Source organism: Schistocerca serialis, chromosome 5 (genome assembly GCF_023864345.2).
Source record: "Schistocerca serialis cubense isolate TAMUIC-IGC-003099 chromosome 5, iqSchSeri2.2, whole genome shotgun sequence".
Classification (NCBI taxonomy): Eukaryota; Metazoa; Arthropoda; class Insecta; order Orthoptera; family Acrididae; genus Schistocerca; species Schistocerca serialis.
Window position 1 is genome coordinate 358,741,325 of NC_064642.1, and position 16,065 is coordinate 358,757,389.

The 16,065-nt window shown below is 43.7% G+C and overlaps 1 protein-coding gene across 1 annotated transcript in view; it reads left to right on the forward strand.

The window, feature by feature from the left end:
* The window catches only part of LOC126481939 (uncharacterized), a 935,620-nt gene that overhangs the window by 715,426 nt on the left and 204,129 nt on the right, over window positions 1–16,065 (forward strand). Inside the window, exon 4 of the mRNA XM_050105898.1 lies at window positions 14,792–14,849. Within this exon, the coding sequence (XP_049961855.1) occupies window positions 14,792–14,849 (58 nt within the window). The remainder of the gene's footprint in view (window positions 1–14,791; window positions 14,850–16,065) is intronic.

The window sequence follows — 16,065 nt, forward strand, 5'->3', positions numbered from 1 at the left end:
TTATTTAGATTTAATTTCTTTTGTTTTATCACCCTGTTTTTTCATCCACATTATTGCGTTCATTATATCTACTTCTTATTTTGTTTGAATTTAATTACACTTACAAACCCCTCTGTCATTTAAATCTTCATCTGCATTATTTTTTCCATAGTACGATAGGTATTTAGGTTATGATTTAAATGTTCATATGACGATTACCATTAAAAAAATGCACATCTGGTAACGAAAAATACATTATTCACACCGTTGCACCGTCAGTATAAATAGATTATTTGGTCATTTGTTTTTTAACTGATAGAGTGGAATTTTCAAATAATAGATAAATATAATTAAACTCATATTCACAAAAATTCCAATGGGAAAGAGAATGGTATAAAGAAAAAATGAAACAAATGAAAAAAGTTCGTATGGTGATTAAAATAACGTGTCAAAAGAAAAGAAATAGAAAATAGGTTGAAACCAATGAACTGAATAAAAATAATAATCAAAGTCAAATCGATAAAGCTTTAAAAACAAAAAAAAGTTACTGCAGATAACGAGATTCTAACCCACAACCTCTTGCATATGTAGCTATTAACCTATGGATAACACCACACAGTCAGAGTTTTTGACCCAACAGCGCGTCACACAAATTCCGAAATTTTTTTTCGTCAATTACTCGCAAGCGACGGCCCACCAGGGAGAATTGCTGCAGGGTGTGATACCTTGCATATCACCGTACATTTGGTTTCAAAAAGACGATCGCACCGCTGGGGACCTGTCCTTGGTAATAGAGGAAGGAACGGAATTCGGCCTGTAAACATATACAGCTTTGCTATATACTAGAAAAACATTTGGCAATCTAAACAGAAAGAAAATTTGCAAAATAATCTAAAATAAAAGATGGTCTTTCATAACGAGAAAGTACTGTAAAAACAATGTAGCAGAACTATGGGATTAAAAAATTCGAATAAAAAAGAAGAAATTTTAATAAATGAGGAAGTAGGAGAAAGGTGTCCAGCATTGTCCTTTCCTTTAAATACACTGTCTGATGAAAAGTATTTGGATACCCGTACGTATCGGAGAACTGACCACTACATATCATGAAAGGTGCGCCCAGCAGTATAAAAGGAGACGGGGTTGCCAGTAAAGAAGCAGTAACAGCAGGGTGGGTCGCACAGGAGAGCTCAGTGACTTGTAACGTGATCTAGTCGCTGAAAGTCACCTGAATAACGTATCTATCAGGGTCACTCCAATTCTTCTAAAGCTGCTCAATTCCACTGCTGGTGACGTGATTGTGAAGTGTAAACGCGAAGAATCAACCGCATCTAAACCAAGACCAGACAGCCCTCATGTACTCACGGACTGGGGAGCGTCGAGCATTGTGGAGCGTGGTTGTAAAAAATTTGCATGGAATCAGCGGAAGTAATCGCTCGTAAGTGTGAAAGTACTACCAGCAGTCCAGCTAGCACAATGACTGTGCAAACGAATGGAAAAGCGTGGGTGAGTAGCTCCTCCAAGCCAAATATTTCAGTAGTCGATGCTAAGCGATGCACGAGGTGGTGTAAAGAGTGACATCACTGTACAGAGGACCTAGAGTGATGAACCCTGTGGCAATCCGATGAAAGGGTTTGCTCCTGGCGAGTGCCCGCAGAAAGCTGCCTGCCCTCATATGTAGCGCCAACAGTGATGCAAGGTGGAGACGTTGTTAGGGAAATGGGACGTTTTTCGTCGTTAGTATGTGGTCTCCTAAGTGTGGTTAAGAAAACTCTAGATGTGGGAGGATAAGAACGCATTTTACTGCTTTGCGTACTGCGTACGGTAGAGGAACATTTCGGAGACGATAGTTGCTTGTGTTAGTATGATAATGCAAGCTGGTATGAAGCAGCATCTGTGAGGCAATGCTTTGTAGACAACAACATTCCTGTCCAGAGTCCCAAGCTGAACACAATGGAACACCTATAGAACGAGTTATAACGTGGACTACGCGCAAAACACCTACAACATAACTACCTTATCTGCTTTCACTTCTTGAGGATAAATGGTCTGCCATACCCCACAGACATTCAGACAGCGCATAAAAAGTTTCCCCAGCACAATTCAAGCCGTCGTAATGACGAAGTCTGGACGCACCTCATACTGATGTCCACTATTAGGTGTCCGTTCATTTTTGATCAAATAGTCTAGCCATATTAACGACAACTATCCAAAATACAACGAATGTGTACACAGAAGATGTCGATCATCAACACAGACCCTATGAAGTCATTGCTTTATTACTTAAAATAAAAATTAAAAAATAACATATAGAAGAAAAATAAATATGTGTCAGTGACGCCTGGCTCATGGAGGATTCACATCGCCGACACGGACGATATCATACATGGATGGCCTTAGAGGTTGGAGCCTGCGACATGCGGGGGTTGTGCTTTTGCTGCACTCAAAACAGACACTGCAAATCGCGATTTTGAAGGTTTTTTTAAATTTGAAATTCGGGAGCACTGAATAGATTTAAAAGCCTATTGAATAATTAGTGAGAGTATTATTCTGCTCTTCATCTCTATTAACAGACCGATGCTATACAATTTTCCTATAAATTACACATTTTGTTTGAAGCCAGTTTATCTTTATCAGTCGTTTCAACGTAGTCTTTCCCATATAATCTCTCAAAGAGTAAAATTCCCGTGATTTATTATTTATGCTCTGTTACCGTATGTAATAAAAATGAGTTCTTCGAACGCAGCGACTCTCTGTCATTAATTATTCAGCCAGGTAACTTACCTCCGTTTCTTCGGAATTCGCATCCTCTCGACAATTTGATAATTAACAGGAGCGCTCTTGTGCATTCCGGGCACATATTCGCATCCACATTTCCACAGCACTTCTCAATTCAAACGGGAACAAGAGGATTAAATGGACGAGTTTCGTTAATAGATACGCTTGATATGTTGTTTGAGCTTTTAATTGAAAATTCAGCGTTATTTGGTTTTATGCATGAGGAAGTCATTCTAAAGAGCTGAAGTTTGTGACCTGACGAGGTGTACCAGTCCACAACATTTGAAAATAGGTGCACTGCTATCTGTTGATGTTACAAGTAAATGTCTTAGTTTTCTACATCTCAATCGCAAATATTCATAGATGCTATTTCCGTGGACGAATACTGATGAAATCAAACCTATACGTTACTTGATGTTCCACAGGATACATAAAAAAAAACGCCATCGTATTCGATACAATATTGAATCGCCTTTGTTGTTAAGAAGAACAATGCAATTTTCCTTCGGAGATGCATGCTTGTTCGAAGCAACAGGCGCTGAGGCGACTACGGCCGTTATGAAATACATGACATGTACACTGATCAGCCAGAACATTGTGACCACAGACCTACTATCGATATAAACCTGGCGAGGCATGACTGCTAGTCAGACACAAGCAGGTGCATGTAGTATCTGTGAGGGTGCTGTCCGCGCGTAGAATCGGAAAGGTGCGCTATCTATCTGAGTTTGACAGAGGGCTAATTGTGATGGCCCCGAGCCTCGACACGAGCTCTTCGGAAGCTGCACGACTTCTCGAGTGTTTGAGGAGTGCTGTGAAGTCTCCAACACGTGGAGAAATTAGGGTGAAACCCGTCCAGACGTCGTGGGGTTGGGCGGCCAACCCTCATTACAGATATCGAACGTCGAAGGCCGGGCAGACGGGTAAAACAGGATAGGGGGCCAGCTGTGCGGAACTAACATCTGACTTTAATTCTTGGCAGAGTACAAGTGTGTCTGAACACACAGTGCATCGAACACTCCTAATGATGGGCCTCCGCAGCCGACGACCCATCCATGGCCCAATGTTACCCCCACGACATAGGCAGCAATGACTGAAATAGGCACGTGACCATCGGCACCAAACTTTGGCATAGTGGTAGAGCATTGCATGGTCTGACGAATGCCAATGTCTTCTCCATCATGGCGATGACGGGGCGTGAATCCATCGTCTTCCAGGGGAACAGCTCCTTGGCACCTGTACTGCGGGGCAGAGACATCCTGGCGGCGGCTCCCTTATGCTCTGAGAAACATTCAGGTGGGCATCCGTGAGTCCAGTGGAGCTCGTGCAAGATATCATGACGGCCGAGGAGTATCGTACACTGCTTGCATACCCCTTCATGACGATCCTGTTTCCCGACGGCAGTAGCATTTTTCGACAAGATAATGCAGAGTGTCACAATGCCAGGAGTGTGATGGAGTGGTTCGACGAACACAGTGGCGAGTTCCAATTCTTCTGCTTGTCCCCCAATTCGCCAGATCTGAACCCGATCGAACACATGTGGGATGTGATTGAACGTGGCGTCAAAGCTCATCGCCCCCCTCCCAGAATTTACGGGAATTCGGTGACTTGTGTGTGCAGGTGTGGTGCCAACTCCCTCCAGCGACCCACCAAGGCCTCACTGCTTCCATATCATGACGCGTCTCCGCTGTTATCACCGCCAAAGGTGGACAAACCACCTCTTAGGTAGGTGGTCATAATGTTCTGGCTGATCAGCGCATTCGGAGCTGCGAATACGAACAACCACCAACTGTATAAGTGAATGAAAACAAGGAAAATTTATTCCGCACCAAGATTTCCCGCTTTAAGCGAGCGGTAGCCTTAACCGCTTTGGGTATCCATGCATGACTCACGGCCAAACCCAAACTTCCATATGTCGTCGTTCCTGCGTCACGACCTTTACTCGTACACACATTGTGTAATTCCCTTACAGGGAAGGCAATTTTAATTTAAAGTTGCTGCTTGGTATCGGTGGATAGATACGATAATGCAGTTCCTGTGTAGTTAAGAAAGATCGCCGCAGTGCCTGTTCCTTCAGAATTACATAACGTGTGTACGAGTAAAGGTTGTGACGCAGGAACGACGATATATGGAAGTTAGGGCCTGCCCGCGAATGGTGCGTGGATAGCCAAAGCACTTAAAGACACCGCTCACGTCAAGCGGGGAATCCGGGCTGGAGACCCGATTCCGCAAAAATTTTCATAGTGGTCATTCCCTTACGCAGCTGATTGTTGTCCATATTCGCAACGGCGATTATTTTTCATTTATACCATCGTATTCCTTATAAGACCCGTACGTTAACTGATAAACATATACAGTCATTTCAGAAGATGAGCTAATAACAGTGCTATCAAGTTCCGTAACAGTATACTCAATATATTGCGGTTCCTGACTGCAGCTCTCTCCAAAGGCAACCACTAACACGTTGAACAATATCCCTCTATCGGTCACCCAGTATGGCTTTCGCTTCAAATTCCCTGCAGATGATCAAGTTCTTCGCCTACTTCACCTCCTAACTTCAACAGTGTTGCTCACTCTTCCTTTCACTAAATACTGAAAAAAACTAAGAAAGTATGCAACATTCCGGTCTCCTGTACAAATTCCGCTTGTACCGTATGTACTTTGATTGACCTAACTGTATCTTTCTGAATTACCGTCCGTTCTGTGTAACAATAAACAGCACCCATCCCCGAATCTTCCAAACAACTGTCGATATGCCACAAAGATCTGTACTGTCGCCACTAGATGATTTTCTATACACTCCCTCCCTCCCACAATCTACCAGAATATGCTGACGACGGAAACGTCCTCGCCACACACGGACCCTCTATTCATCCCAACATCCGCTGTTGCTACATCTCCGTAACAACATCTCGTTGTATAAACAGTGTTACCTATCCACGAAAACCACAAAAAAACAGACAACATTTATAGAGAAAACCACTGGAGTCTTCCGTCGTCGAGACTAGTCCAATAAATTAAAGCACTACAGAACTTTGATCTAAAACTCACTCAAACACTAAGCTTGAGCACGTCACGTCGTGCAAGTAATGCGAGGTGACAGTAAGAGGTGATATGAAATGGGACGATGACGTCGATTCAGTGATAGGAAAGGCGAATGGAGGACTTACGTTGTTGAAAGGGTGTTGGATAAATATGGGGTGCGTTCGATAAGTAATGAAACATATTTTTTTCTCGGACAATTTCGGTTGAAAAAATGCGAAATTTGTTGTGGGACATCGTGGAAAATTTCCGCTTGAGCCCATATAGCGGATGAAGTTCCGATTGGTGGCGGCGCTATTCATAGCCTTCAAAATGGCGTCTGCAACGGAGGTGCGTTCCAAGCAGAGAGCTGTCATTAAGTTTTTTTTTTTTTTTTGTTGGAAACGAGAGCACCGCAGATATCCATACGCGCTTGAAATATGTCTGCGGAGACCTAGAAGTGAAGAAAAGACTGGTGAATCGTTGGGCGAGGAGTCTTCCATCGTCGCAACAAAATCCCGCTAACCTGTCCGACCTTCCGCGTGCCGGCCGGCGGCACACAGCCATGACTCCAGCAATGTTGGAGAGTGCGGACACTCTCATTCGAGGTGATGGACGGATCACAATCAAACACCCCGCTCCACAACTGGACATCTCTGTTGGTAGTGCCGACCCAATCGTCCACCGGTTGGATTATTCAAAGGTGTAAGCCAGCTGGGTTCCTCGCTGCCTTACAGAAGAACATAAACAGCAACGAAATACCATGTGTTCAGAATTTATAACGTGTTACAAGGGAGGTTATTGATCCAGTAAGACCTTCGCTCCGACGTCGACCAGTAGAGTGACATCATGCTGGCATACAGAGCCTCTCAGTAAGGCGGCGTAAGGCCAATGCATTGAACGGAGATTATGTTCAAAAATAGCGTTTTGTAGCCAAGAGACCGGGGAATGATATGGTGTATTGAATCCTGAATAAAGCCAACCAACTTTCAGAAAAAAAATGCCATGCATTACTTACTGAACGCCCTTCATACAATTCATTTGTAGAGCAAATCGCATATAAGATCAAGTGCCAACAATTCCGGAGTATTGTTTCAGTGCTTGGAGTCCTTCGACTCATCCTCACGTCCACCAGGGTTGCAAGGACCTCCACTCTTCCCAAGTATTACCGTTCGGTCCCAAATCTGGAAGTGGCATGCACTTTACCTTGCTTGCGATATGAGAATACGTACCTAGCCATAAAATTCCCACGCCTCTTGAAACACTTTGAACATCTTCGTCTGTCTTACATTTCCCGTGAATTCGAGTTCCAGCATCCTATTTTACGTCTCATCCACAACAAGCTACACCTGCTGGTGCACCTCTGTGAATACGTCCCACTTTCTCTTTATCTTCCCTCCTTTCCAAACGTAACATAAATCGCCTCTTCCCACCCCCCACCCACCCCTCCCAGTTTATGGTATCATCCACGAGATTTACACTTTCTATAAAACTCCTCTCACTCCCAAATAACGGCTTCAGTCCTTCTTTTCCCTTACCAAGTAGGCATGATAACGGACATCATGTGAATCCAAAAGTGAATTGCTAGGATTGTATGAGGTAGGTATAGGACATCAAAAGGGAGATCAGCAACGCTCGGAAAACATAAACAGGAATCCTTGGAAAAGATAGGTCCTGTCAGGTAAATTTAGGGAATCTGTCTTCGAAGAAGACTCTGCGTCCATTGTGAGAAGATAAATTAGGGCGTATGCAGAGACATATAGAGAGCCATTTTACCCTAGCTCAATACGCGAACGGAGTAGGAAAGAAAGTAGATAATACTGGTACGATGTATCGTCCGCCAAGCTCTGTTCACTGGCTTGTGGAGCGTAAATGTAGATGTAGATGTAATAGGCAGGAGAGCAGTATGCTAAGCCCTAGGTCCTCCTTTCTGATGTCCAGCAAAATGTATGAGATAGCCTTCGCTCGGCATATGGTGACCGTCTGCATCTGATCGCTGTCTTCTGTTTTTGTTACATCAGACAACAAAGGGAGGTGGTTGGAAGGGCATATGAATGGAGAATATGTGGAAGGTTGAGATAAGACAAAGAAGAGCTAGAAGATAAATGCAATTAAATATTCAGTAGATTTTATGTCCTTCAAAGTTAACATCCTGGTGAATGCCGGTGACAGAGAGATGATAATGCCAGTTGGCTCTGAGTAGTTTCGACAGGAGAAATAAGTCATGCTGCTCCATCATTACGTTGTACCAGTACATTCTCCGTCACAAATGACTTAGAACGCAATGCTTATCTGGGCGAATTCTTTTGTATACATATTCTTGATTATAATACTTGCGAATTCTGTCTTAATGGACCCTCAGAATACTTCATGACAGTTACGTAATTGCTAGTAGACTACCATTCAGATAAGTAAGAAAATAGAGATTCGTATGACTTGTATTTGGTTGGTGCATAAGTTCCAAACGTTTTTGTTTTGCATGTTGATACTCCGGTTTATATGGGTTTAATTACGGATTGTCAATTTTTATTTGTAGTTCACTGTTGCTATTTGAGTTTAAACATTGTCACTTCACCATTTGTAGAAAATGAGTGCAAGTGGAGAATTCGGAACATTTCCGACGTATTCTTCTGTTTGAGTTCAGTAGGGGGTGACAGCAGCGGAGGCAGTCAGAAACATTTGGGCTGCGTGTGGACATAACGCCACAGGACAGAGCACCGTAAGAAAATGGTTTTCTCGTTTTAAGGGCATCGTTCTGACATTAGTGACTCTACACGTTCGGGAAGACTTTCAGGGTTTGATGACGATCGTTTAAACGCATTAATCCGCAATGATCCAAGCTAGTGTACTCAAGAACTGCCAAATGCGATGAACTGCGATCATTCCACAACTGTGTAATATTTGCATGCAATAGGGAGGGTTCAGAAATCGTGTGTACGCTCCAAACCAAAATCAGGGGGTGGCCATATATGCATCTCTGCTTGATCATCTTCATTTGGTATGTGAACAACACCGACCATTCCTATCCTGTATCGTTACTGGTGACGACAAATGGCGTCTTTATTGTAACATAAGGAAAAGAAAGGACTGATTGAGCCCAAACAAGGCAGCATCTCCTCGTACAATGACCTGGGAGCATCCACAACATATAATGTTACGCGTCTGGTTGAACAGCGGCAGTGTGCTGTACAACGAAGTGCGTCCTCGAGGTGTAACCATCACTGCTGACATCTATTCTCCACAACTAGGGAGACTGCGCGAAGTGATGCTACTCCACAATAACGCGTGCCCGCATTCTGCTAAACTGACAAAAAAAACACTATACAGCCCGCATCTCGCGGTCGTGCGGTAGCGTTCTCGCTTCCCACGCCCGGGTTCCCGGGTTCGATTCCCGGCGGGGTGAGGGATTTTCTCTGCCTCGTGATGGCTGGGTGTTGTGTGATGTCCTTAGGTTAGTTATGTTTAAGTAGTTCTAAGTTCTAGGGGACTGATGACCATAGATGTTAAGTCCCATAGTGCTCAGAGCCATTTGAACCAACACTATACAGTAACTGGGTTGGGAAGTCACTTCGCACCAACCTTGCTCACCTGACCTTGCGACCGCAGATTTTCACCTTTATCGCTCTCCATCGAACAGGGTTCAAGAAACTCCTCGGATAAAAATGCGCTCCAAAATGTGATCTCTACATTCACGGAATGGAAATTTACCCGAGCGGTGGCAGACTATTGTAAATTATGGAGGGGAATACATTACTGACCATCAATATTCTCTTAAGTGTACATCTTGTGTATGTTAAACTTACGCACGCTACGAACTTATGCGCCAAACTAACATTTGTATGATCCTGAAAATTCGAATAGGATGTATGTGATATCGCTTACTTCTTTCATTTTTTATGCAAAATGTTGCCATTTCTCCCACTGATACACCATTACAAGTGTGATTTGAAAAGTTCTTTGACTTTTGAAGAAGTATGGCCATTTTGATGGACTATACTCACGCATGCTTTCGAAAATGGTTTCACAGTCTAAACTGTTCAATAATGGAAACAAATTAAAATGAGGTATGATAAATTGTTACCATTCGAATAGTTTATGGTGGATCTGGATGCAGTTATAACCAAAATATGCAAGTCTTTATCTTAGTAGAAAGTACTTGTCTGTTGTCATGTAGGTACGCCAATCCGTAGAAGCTGATTTTCACAGGTGAGAGGAACAGCGTAACGCATAGCGCACAGAGCGTTCGCTCATGGGATGTGGAGGTGAGCCACAACCGGATCTACTTCGAGCGCTAGCTTAAGCAGTATTGGTTCGGTATAAGGGTCATCCTTAATGTGGTTTCTAGGCGTGTTTCCTGACTTGTCTTAACTAATACAGGACACGTTCGCTACTGCCGTCTCAGGAAGAAAATACATGAACCACCAGGAATGAAGCGTGTATTGTAAGCAGGCAGATGGCACAACCGTCTCCCTTAAATTAAATAAAGTCAGAGGTATTCGACCACAAAATTAATATAAAAATAAAGGCGAATACGTGCCTGAGTGATTTTTGTTCATTAATAGAATCTGAAGGAAAAAAGATAATTTACGTCATTTCTGAATTTTGCAGCGTGACGTACCCAAATAACAATTAAAGCTAACGAACGAATAACACGCTTCATATCGCCGTATCATGATGTTACCCGCCCCGTAACCAACAGCAATCACTCGTATTTGTGTTAACAACGCGTTAAATCTCTTGAATCTCGTTTGAATGCTGTTATAATGTGTGTATATTTGTCTTTCAAAGACTTCAAAGAAGTCGTGTGAAATGAATGAATCTGTCCGCCTTCCAAAGATGGCAAGGCGAGCGGGAATGTCAATGGCAAGACGCTCGGCACGTGCATCACGCAGATGGCTCTGCTTGGCTGTGACATCAGCTGCTTGCGCTTCCATCCACGTATAGCCGCACAGCAGAGTGAAGGCGCATCGCCCATAAAGTATACGAGACGTACCCGTGTGGCCCACGCGATGGATGCGTGCAGTCTAGCGAGAGCCATAAAGCCGTCTTATGCACACCCCATAGCCGGCCGAAGTGGCCGTGCGGTTAAAGGCGCTGCAGTCTGGAACCGCAAGACCGCTACGGTCGCGGGTTCGAATCCTGCCACGGGCATGGATGTTTGTGATGTCCTTAGGTTAGTTAGGTTTAACTAGTTCTAAGTTCTAGGGGACTAATGACCTCAGCAGTTGAGTCCCATAGTGCTCTGAGCCATTTTTTTTGCACAGCCCATAAAAAAAAGAAAAATAAATTGAGCGGCTCGACGGCGGTACGTCTTTAAAATCCTCACCCTGTACTAATCTACATCTAAATGTTCATAGATACTACACAAGCTACCGTACGGTGGGTGGCGAAGGGTGCCCAGTACCACTAATAGTCAATTCCTTTCCTGTTCCACTCGCAAATAGAGCGAGGAAAATCAACTGTTTATACGCCTCCGTGTGAGTCCTCATTTCTCGTATCTTCGTGGTTCTTACGCACAGTGTACGTTGGAGATAATAGAGCTGTTCCAGTATTGTTTCTCTAAAAGAAGGTCGCCTCCCGTTCAGGAATTCTCGTTTGAGTTCGCAGCATGCGTCCATCATCAGGTGCCTACCTGCTGCTTATAAATCAAGTATTAATTCCCAGTGCATGTGAAGAGATGAGAACATTTGTTGCTAGGTGTACCAGTGAGGTTATGTTCTGAATGTTACTGTCCCTGTCCAGGAAAATTATTTTAATGTGCAATATATGTACAAGGTCTGAAATGTTCTGTCAATGATATCAAGACTTACAAACAAAATACTTTTGCTGGCCTCAACGTAATCACCGGAAGTTTTCAACACATTTCTGATATCGTTTGTAAAGCTGTCGAAAACTGTCAGGAAGCGTTTTTTGTGGAATCTCTCGATGCACAGTGGTCACGAGTCACTGGATATCCGCATCAGTATAGAAAATGAGTCGTGGTGCTTCCAATAGGATCCGGAGACCAAGCGATAGTCAATGGAATGGTGTATATCGTCTTATCCGCCTGCCAGAGGAAGCTGGCTCACAAAATCCAAGATTAAGATGATGTTGATCGCCATTTTCGACAGCAAGGGCTTGATCCATCACGAATTTCTGTCGGAGGGAGGTGGAGAGGACGAGAAAAACAATGCTATTGACTGTCGCTTGGTCTTCTGGTTGTATTGGTAGCGCCAGGTTTTATTTCCTGTAAAGATACAGATATCTAACAATGCCTGATAATGGTGCTTCGAGTGTTTTCATGAGAAGCGTTTGCTAATAGTATCCAACAGCTTTACAACCGATGTAAGAAGTGTCTTGTAGCTGAAGGTGATTACTGCGAAGGCAAGCAGAGGTATTTCGTGTGTAATTTATATCTCGTATATTTTCTGATACCATTCACCGAAATTTCCAGGCACACATTATGCATGTACACTGCGCAATACAATTAAAGGATCACTTTTCGAAACCCCGTAACTGTCTCCCATTGCTACACAGAAGTTTGAAATTTGGATCAAAGGTGCCTACCACATTCCTCTGTATTGCTGCAAATGCCTTGTGCCATGTGACGTCACCGTTTGGTTCAGCTTCAAACGACAAGGTACATGCGAAAAAAAGACCACATCTCAAAAGTTCATGTGAGGTGTAAGGTGAGTTAATGATGTCACATTAGCAAAGGACGTGAAACTGGAGAACTGAAAAAGCATAAAAATCATTTGCTGCTTGAGATCACGCTCAAATTTCGTCGAATGGTTTTGAAAGGTCCCTAGGTGGTTGTACCGTGTATACCAGAGCAACAGTCCAAAGGAATGCGACCCCGTTCATTGGGGTTCTACATATACATCTACATGGTTACTCTGCAATTCACACTTAAGTGCCTGGCAGAGGGTTCATCGAACCATTTTCATACTACTTCTCTACCATTCCACTCTCGAATGGCGCGTGGGAAAAAGGAACACCTAAATCTTTCTGTTCGAGCTCTGATTTCTCTTATTTTATTATGATGATCATTTCTTCCTACGTTGGTGGGTGTCAAAAAAATATTTTATCATTCGGAAGAGAAAGCTGGTGGTTGAAATTTCGTAAACAGGTCTCGCCGCAAAGAAGACCGCCTTTGTTTGAGTGACTGCCACCCCAACTCGTGTATCATATCAGTGACACTCCCACCCCTATTGCGCGATAACACGAAACGAGCGCCCTTCTTTGCACTTTTTCGATGTCCTCCGTCAATCCCCCCTGGTAAGGATCCCATACCGCGCAACAGTATTCCAGCAGAGGACGGACAAGTGTAATGTAGGCTGTCTCTTTAGCAGGTTTGTCGCACCTTCTAAGTGTTCTGCCAACAAAGCACAGTCTTTGTTTCGCCTTCCCCACAATATTATCTATGTGGTCTTTCCAATTTAAATTGCTCGTAATTGTAATTCCTAGGTATTTAGTCGAATTGACAGCCCTTAGATTTGTGCGATTTATCGCATACCCAAAACTTATCGGATTTCTTTTAGTACCCATGCGGATGACCTCGCACTTTTCTTTGTTTAGTGCCAATTGCCACTTTTCACGCCATTCAGAAATTCTCTCCAGTTCATTTTGTTATTGGAACTGATCGTCTGATGATTTTACTAGACGATAAATTACAGCGTCATCTGCAAACAATCTAAGGGGGCTGCTCAGTTTATCACCCAGATCATTTATGTAAATCAGGAACACCAGACACTACCTTGCGGAATTTCGAATATCACTTATGTTCTACTCGATGATTTACCGTCTATCACTACGAACTGTGACCTCTCTGAGAGGAAATCAGGAATCCAGTCACATAACTGAGACGATACTCCATACGCACGCAATTTGATTAATAGTCGCTTGTGAGGTACGGTAACAAAACCCTTCTGGAAATCTAGGAATATGGAATCGATCTGAGATCCTTAGTCGACAGCACTCATTACTTCATGGCAATAAAGAGCTAGCTGCGTTGCACAAGAACGATATTTTCTGAATCCGTGTTGGTTATGTATCAATAAGTCATTCGGGTTGCAGGCCCACGATGTGCTTAGAGAAGGGTTGAATCGACTGGGATGTGTCAGGAGTGTCCGAGGTTGTCCAGACCGTATCCTGTTACTCGGCACAGTGCAAAGTGTCGTTTTCGATCGCGAAATGTTTCGATACGAATGCCGCAAGGATGGGATGGTTTCATTGACGTCCCTTATGCCACACCCTCATGCTTTTTAGTATAGTTCCTGAGCGACAGTGTGTCTGAAATGTTTTCCTCGGTCATCCATAAGAAAACTGCCCGATTTCAACGCCGGGTACCGCAAATCTGTCTTCCATCGAAGAGACGTGAAGAGAAGAGGTGAAACGTCGGTCAGAGGGCGTGTAAGACCATTCCTTCATGTGACAGGTGCACAGTGGCATTGGCCAGAATTGTGGTGAAATTTGGAGCTAATGTGACATCATTAACTCACCTTACACCTCACTAGAACTTCTGAGCTCTGGCGTTGTTTCCGCATGTGTCGACACCTTGCTGTCTGAAGCGTCGCCAAGCCCCAGGGTGACGTCACAGGGGGGCACGCTTTTTCAGCATTACAGAGGAAGATTGTAGGCACCTTATAACCAAATTTAAAATTTCTGGGTAGACTATTACGGAGTTCCGATAAAGTGAGTCTTTGGGTTGCGCGGTGTAAATTTAGATACTGTTGACATTATATTGACTTATGCCTTGTGGGAATATATCATTATCTGGTACACGAACCCCAGGAAGAAACACAACACCATCACCTCTCGCAGTTGTTTACATGCCACGTATTCACCAATGCTGAGATATTATATACTCTTAACTGCAATGAGAATGTGTACGCTAAGAATATAGGCATTATTTGTACAAGCGCATTTGCATGTGGGATTACTGGGTGTCCTCTGCCTAATGAATATTGCATAAGATTTCCTTAATTTTCAAAGATCGGGATTCAAATTTCAATTGTTTCTTTTTTATATGTTGCAGACGACGACGACAATATGGACAACCGCATATCACCGCCGTCTGCGTCGCTCTACGAGAGGTGAGTGCGCAGCCACGCAAAATGAACCGCAACAACAACCAAACAAGTTGTTGAAAGTCTCTTCGGGTTTGCTACCGGATCCTAAAATCAACTCGATTCAATATTTCCGCGACCCAACTGTTCGCTGTCTTCGGGAGAGTGCTGCTTCGCTGGTAAGTCCCGCTGAGAACTAACGCCAGGCTGCAAATCCACGTCCTATACAGGCATCCGTACCGTGCACAGCACATGCGCCCCCCATCACAGTTGCTGCCCTCCAGGACTTAGCAGGTGGCACCGCCCTAAGTAGAACACCGGCGGCAGCGATATATCGCACTCAGAGACGATTTTCAAACACTCGGACTGCCCGTACCGTTCCGTTTTGATGCGGGATAGTACATGATTCCGCGTCTTGCTAAGAGGAAACCCATCGTCTCTATTAATTAAATTATCTTCCAACCTAATTTCAATTGCCTCTTTATAGACACTGTTCCAAAAACAGAAAATGTTGGCAACTATCACAGTCCCTCACTTAAGCAGTGTTCTACTACTGCCCATTTTTCCGGCTGTTGTAACCTCGTATGACGGCCATGTCCCACACACCTGTTATGAACTGTGCGAGTCGAACGGCCTATATAAACCTTCCCACAATGACACGGAATTTTGTATACACCGGGTTTCTTAAGTCCCAAATCATTTTTCACAGAACCGAGTAGTGTCCTAATCTTGGAAGGTGAACGGAACACACTCTTATTGTTAAAATTCCTTAAAATACTTCCAATCTTAAAAGATATGCCCCCAGAATAAAGAATAAAGACAACCGATCTATGTTCCTCTTTATGCACCTCCGGTGATGGTGCAAACTCTATAATCTTGGAGGACAGCAACCGTGGTGGGCGGCGCATGCGCCGTGTACGGTACAGATGCCTATCTAGTACATCCATTTGCATCCTAGCGTCAGTTCTCAGAGGAACTCATCAGCGAAGCAGCACTCTCCTGAAGATGGCGAACAGTTGGATCGCTGAAATACTGAATCGCGTCTATTTTAGGATCCGGCAGCAAACTCGAAAAGACTTTCAAGACTTATTACGCCGGGAAAGCCTACGTAGACACAACAAAAGAAGTTGTTTCCATTGTTCGTAAATGGTGAATGTGGCAGCTGTCGGACGCAATTGCTTAAGCATTGTACTATATTCAGGTATAACAGGATTCAAATCCCCTTTCGGCTACCCTGATTGAG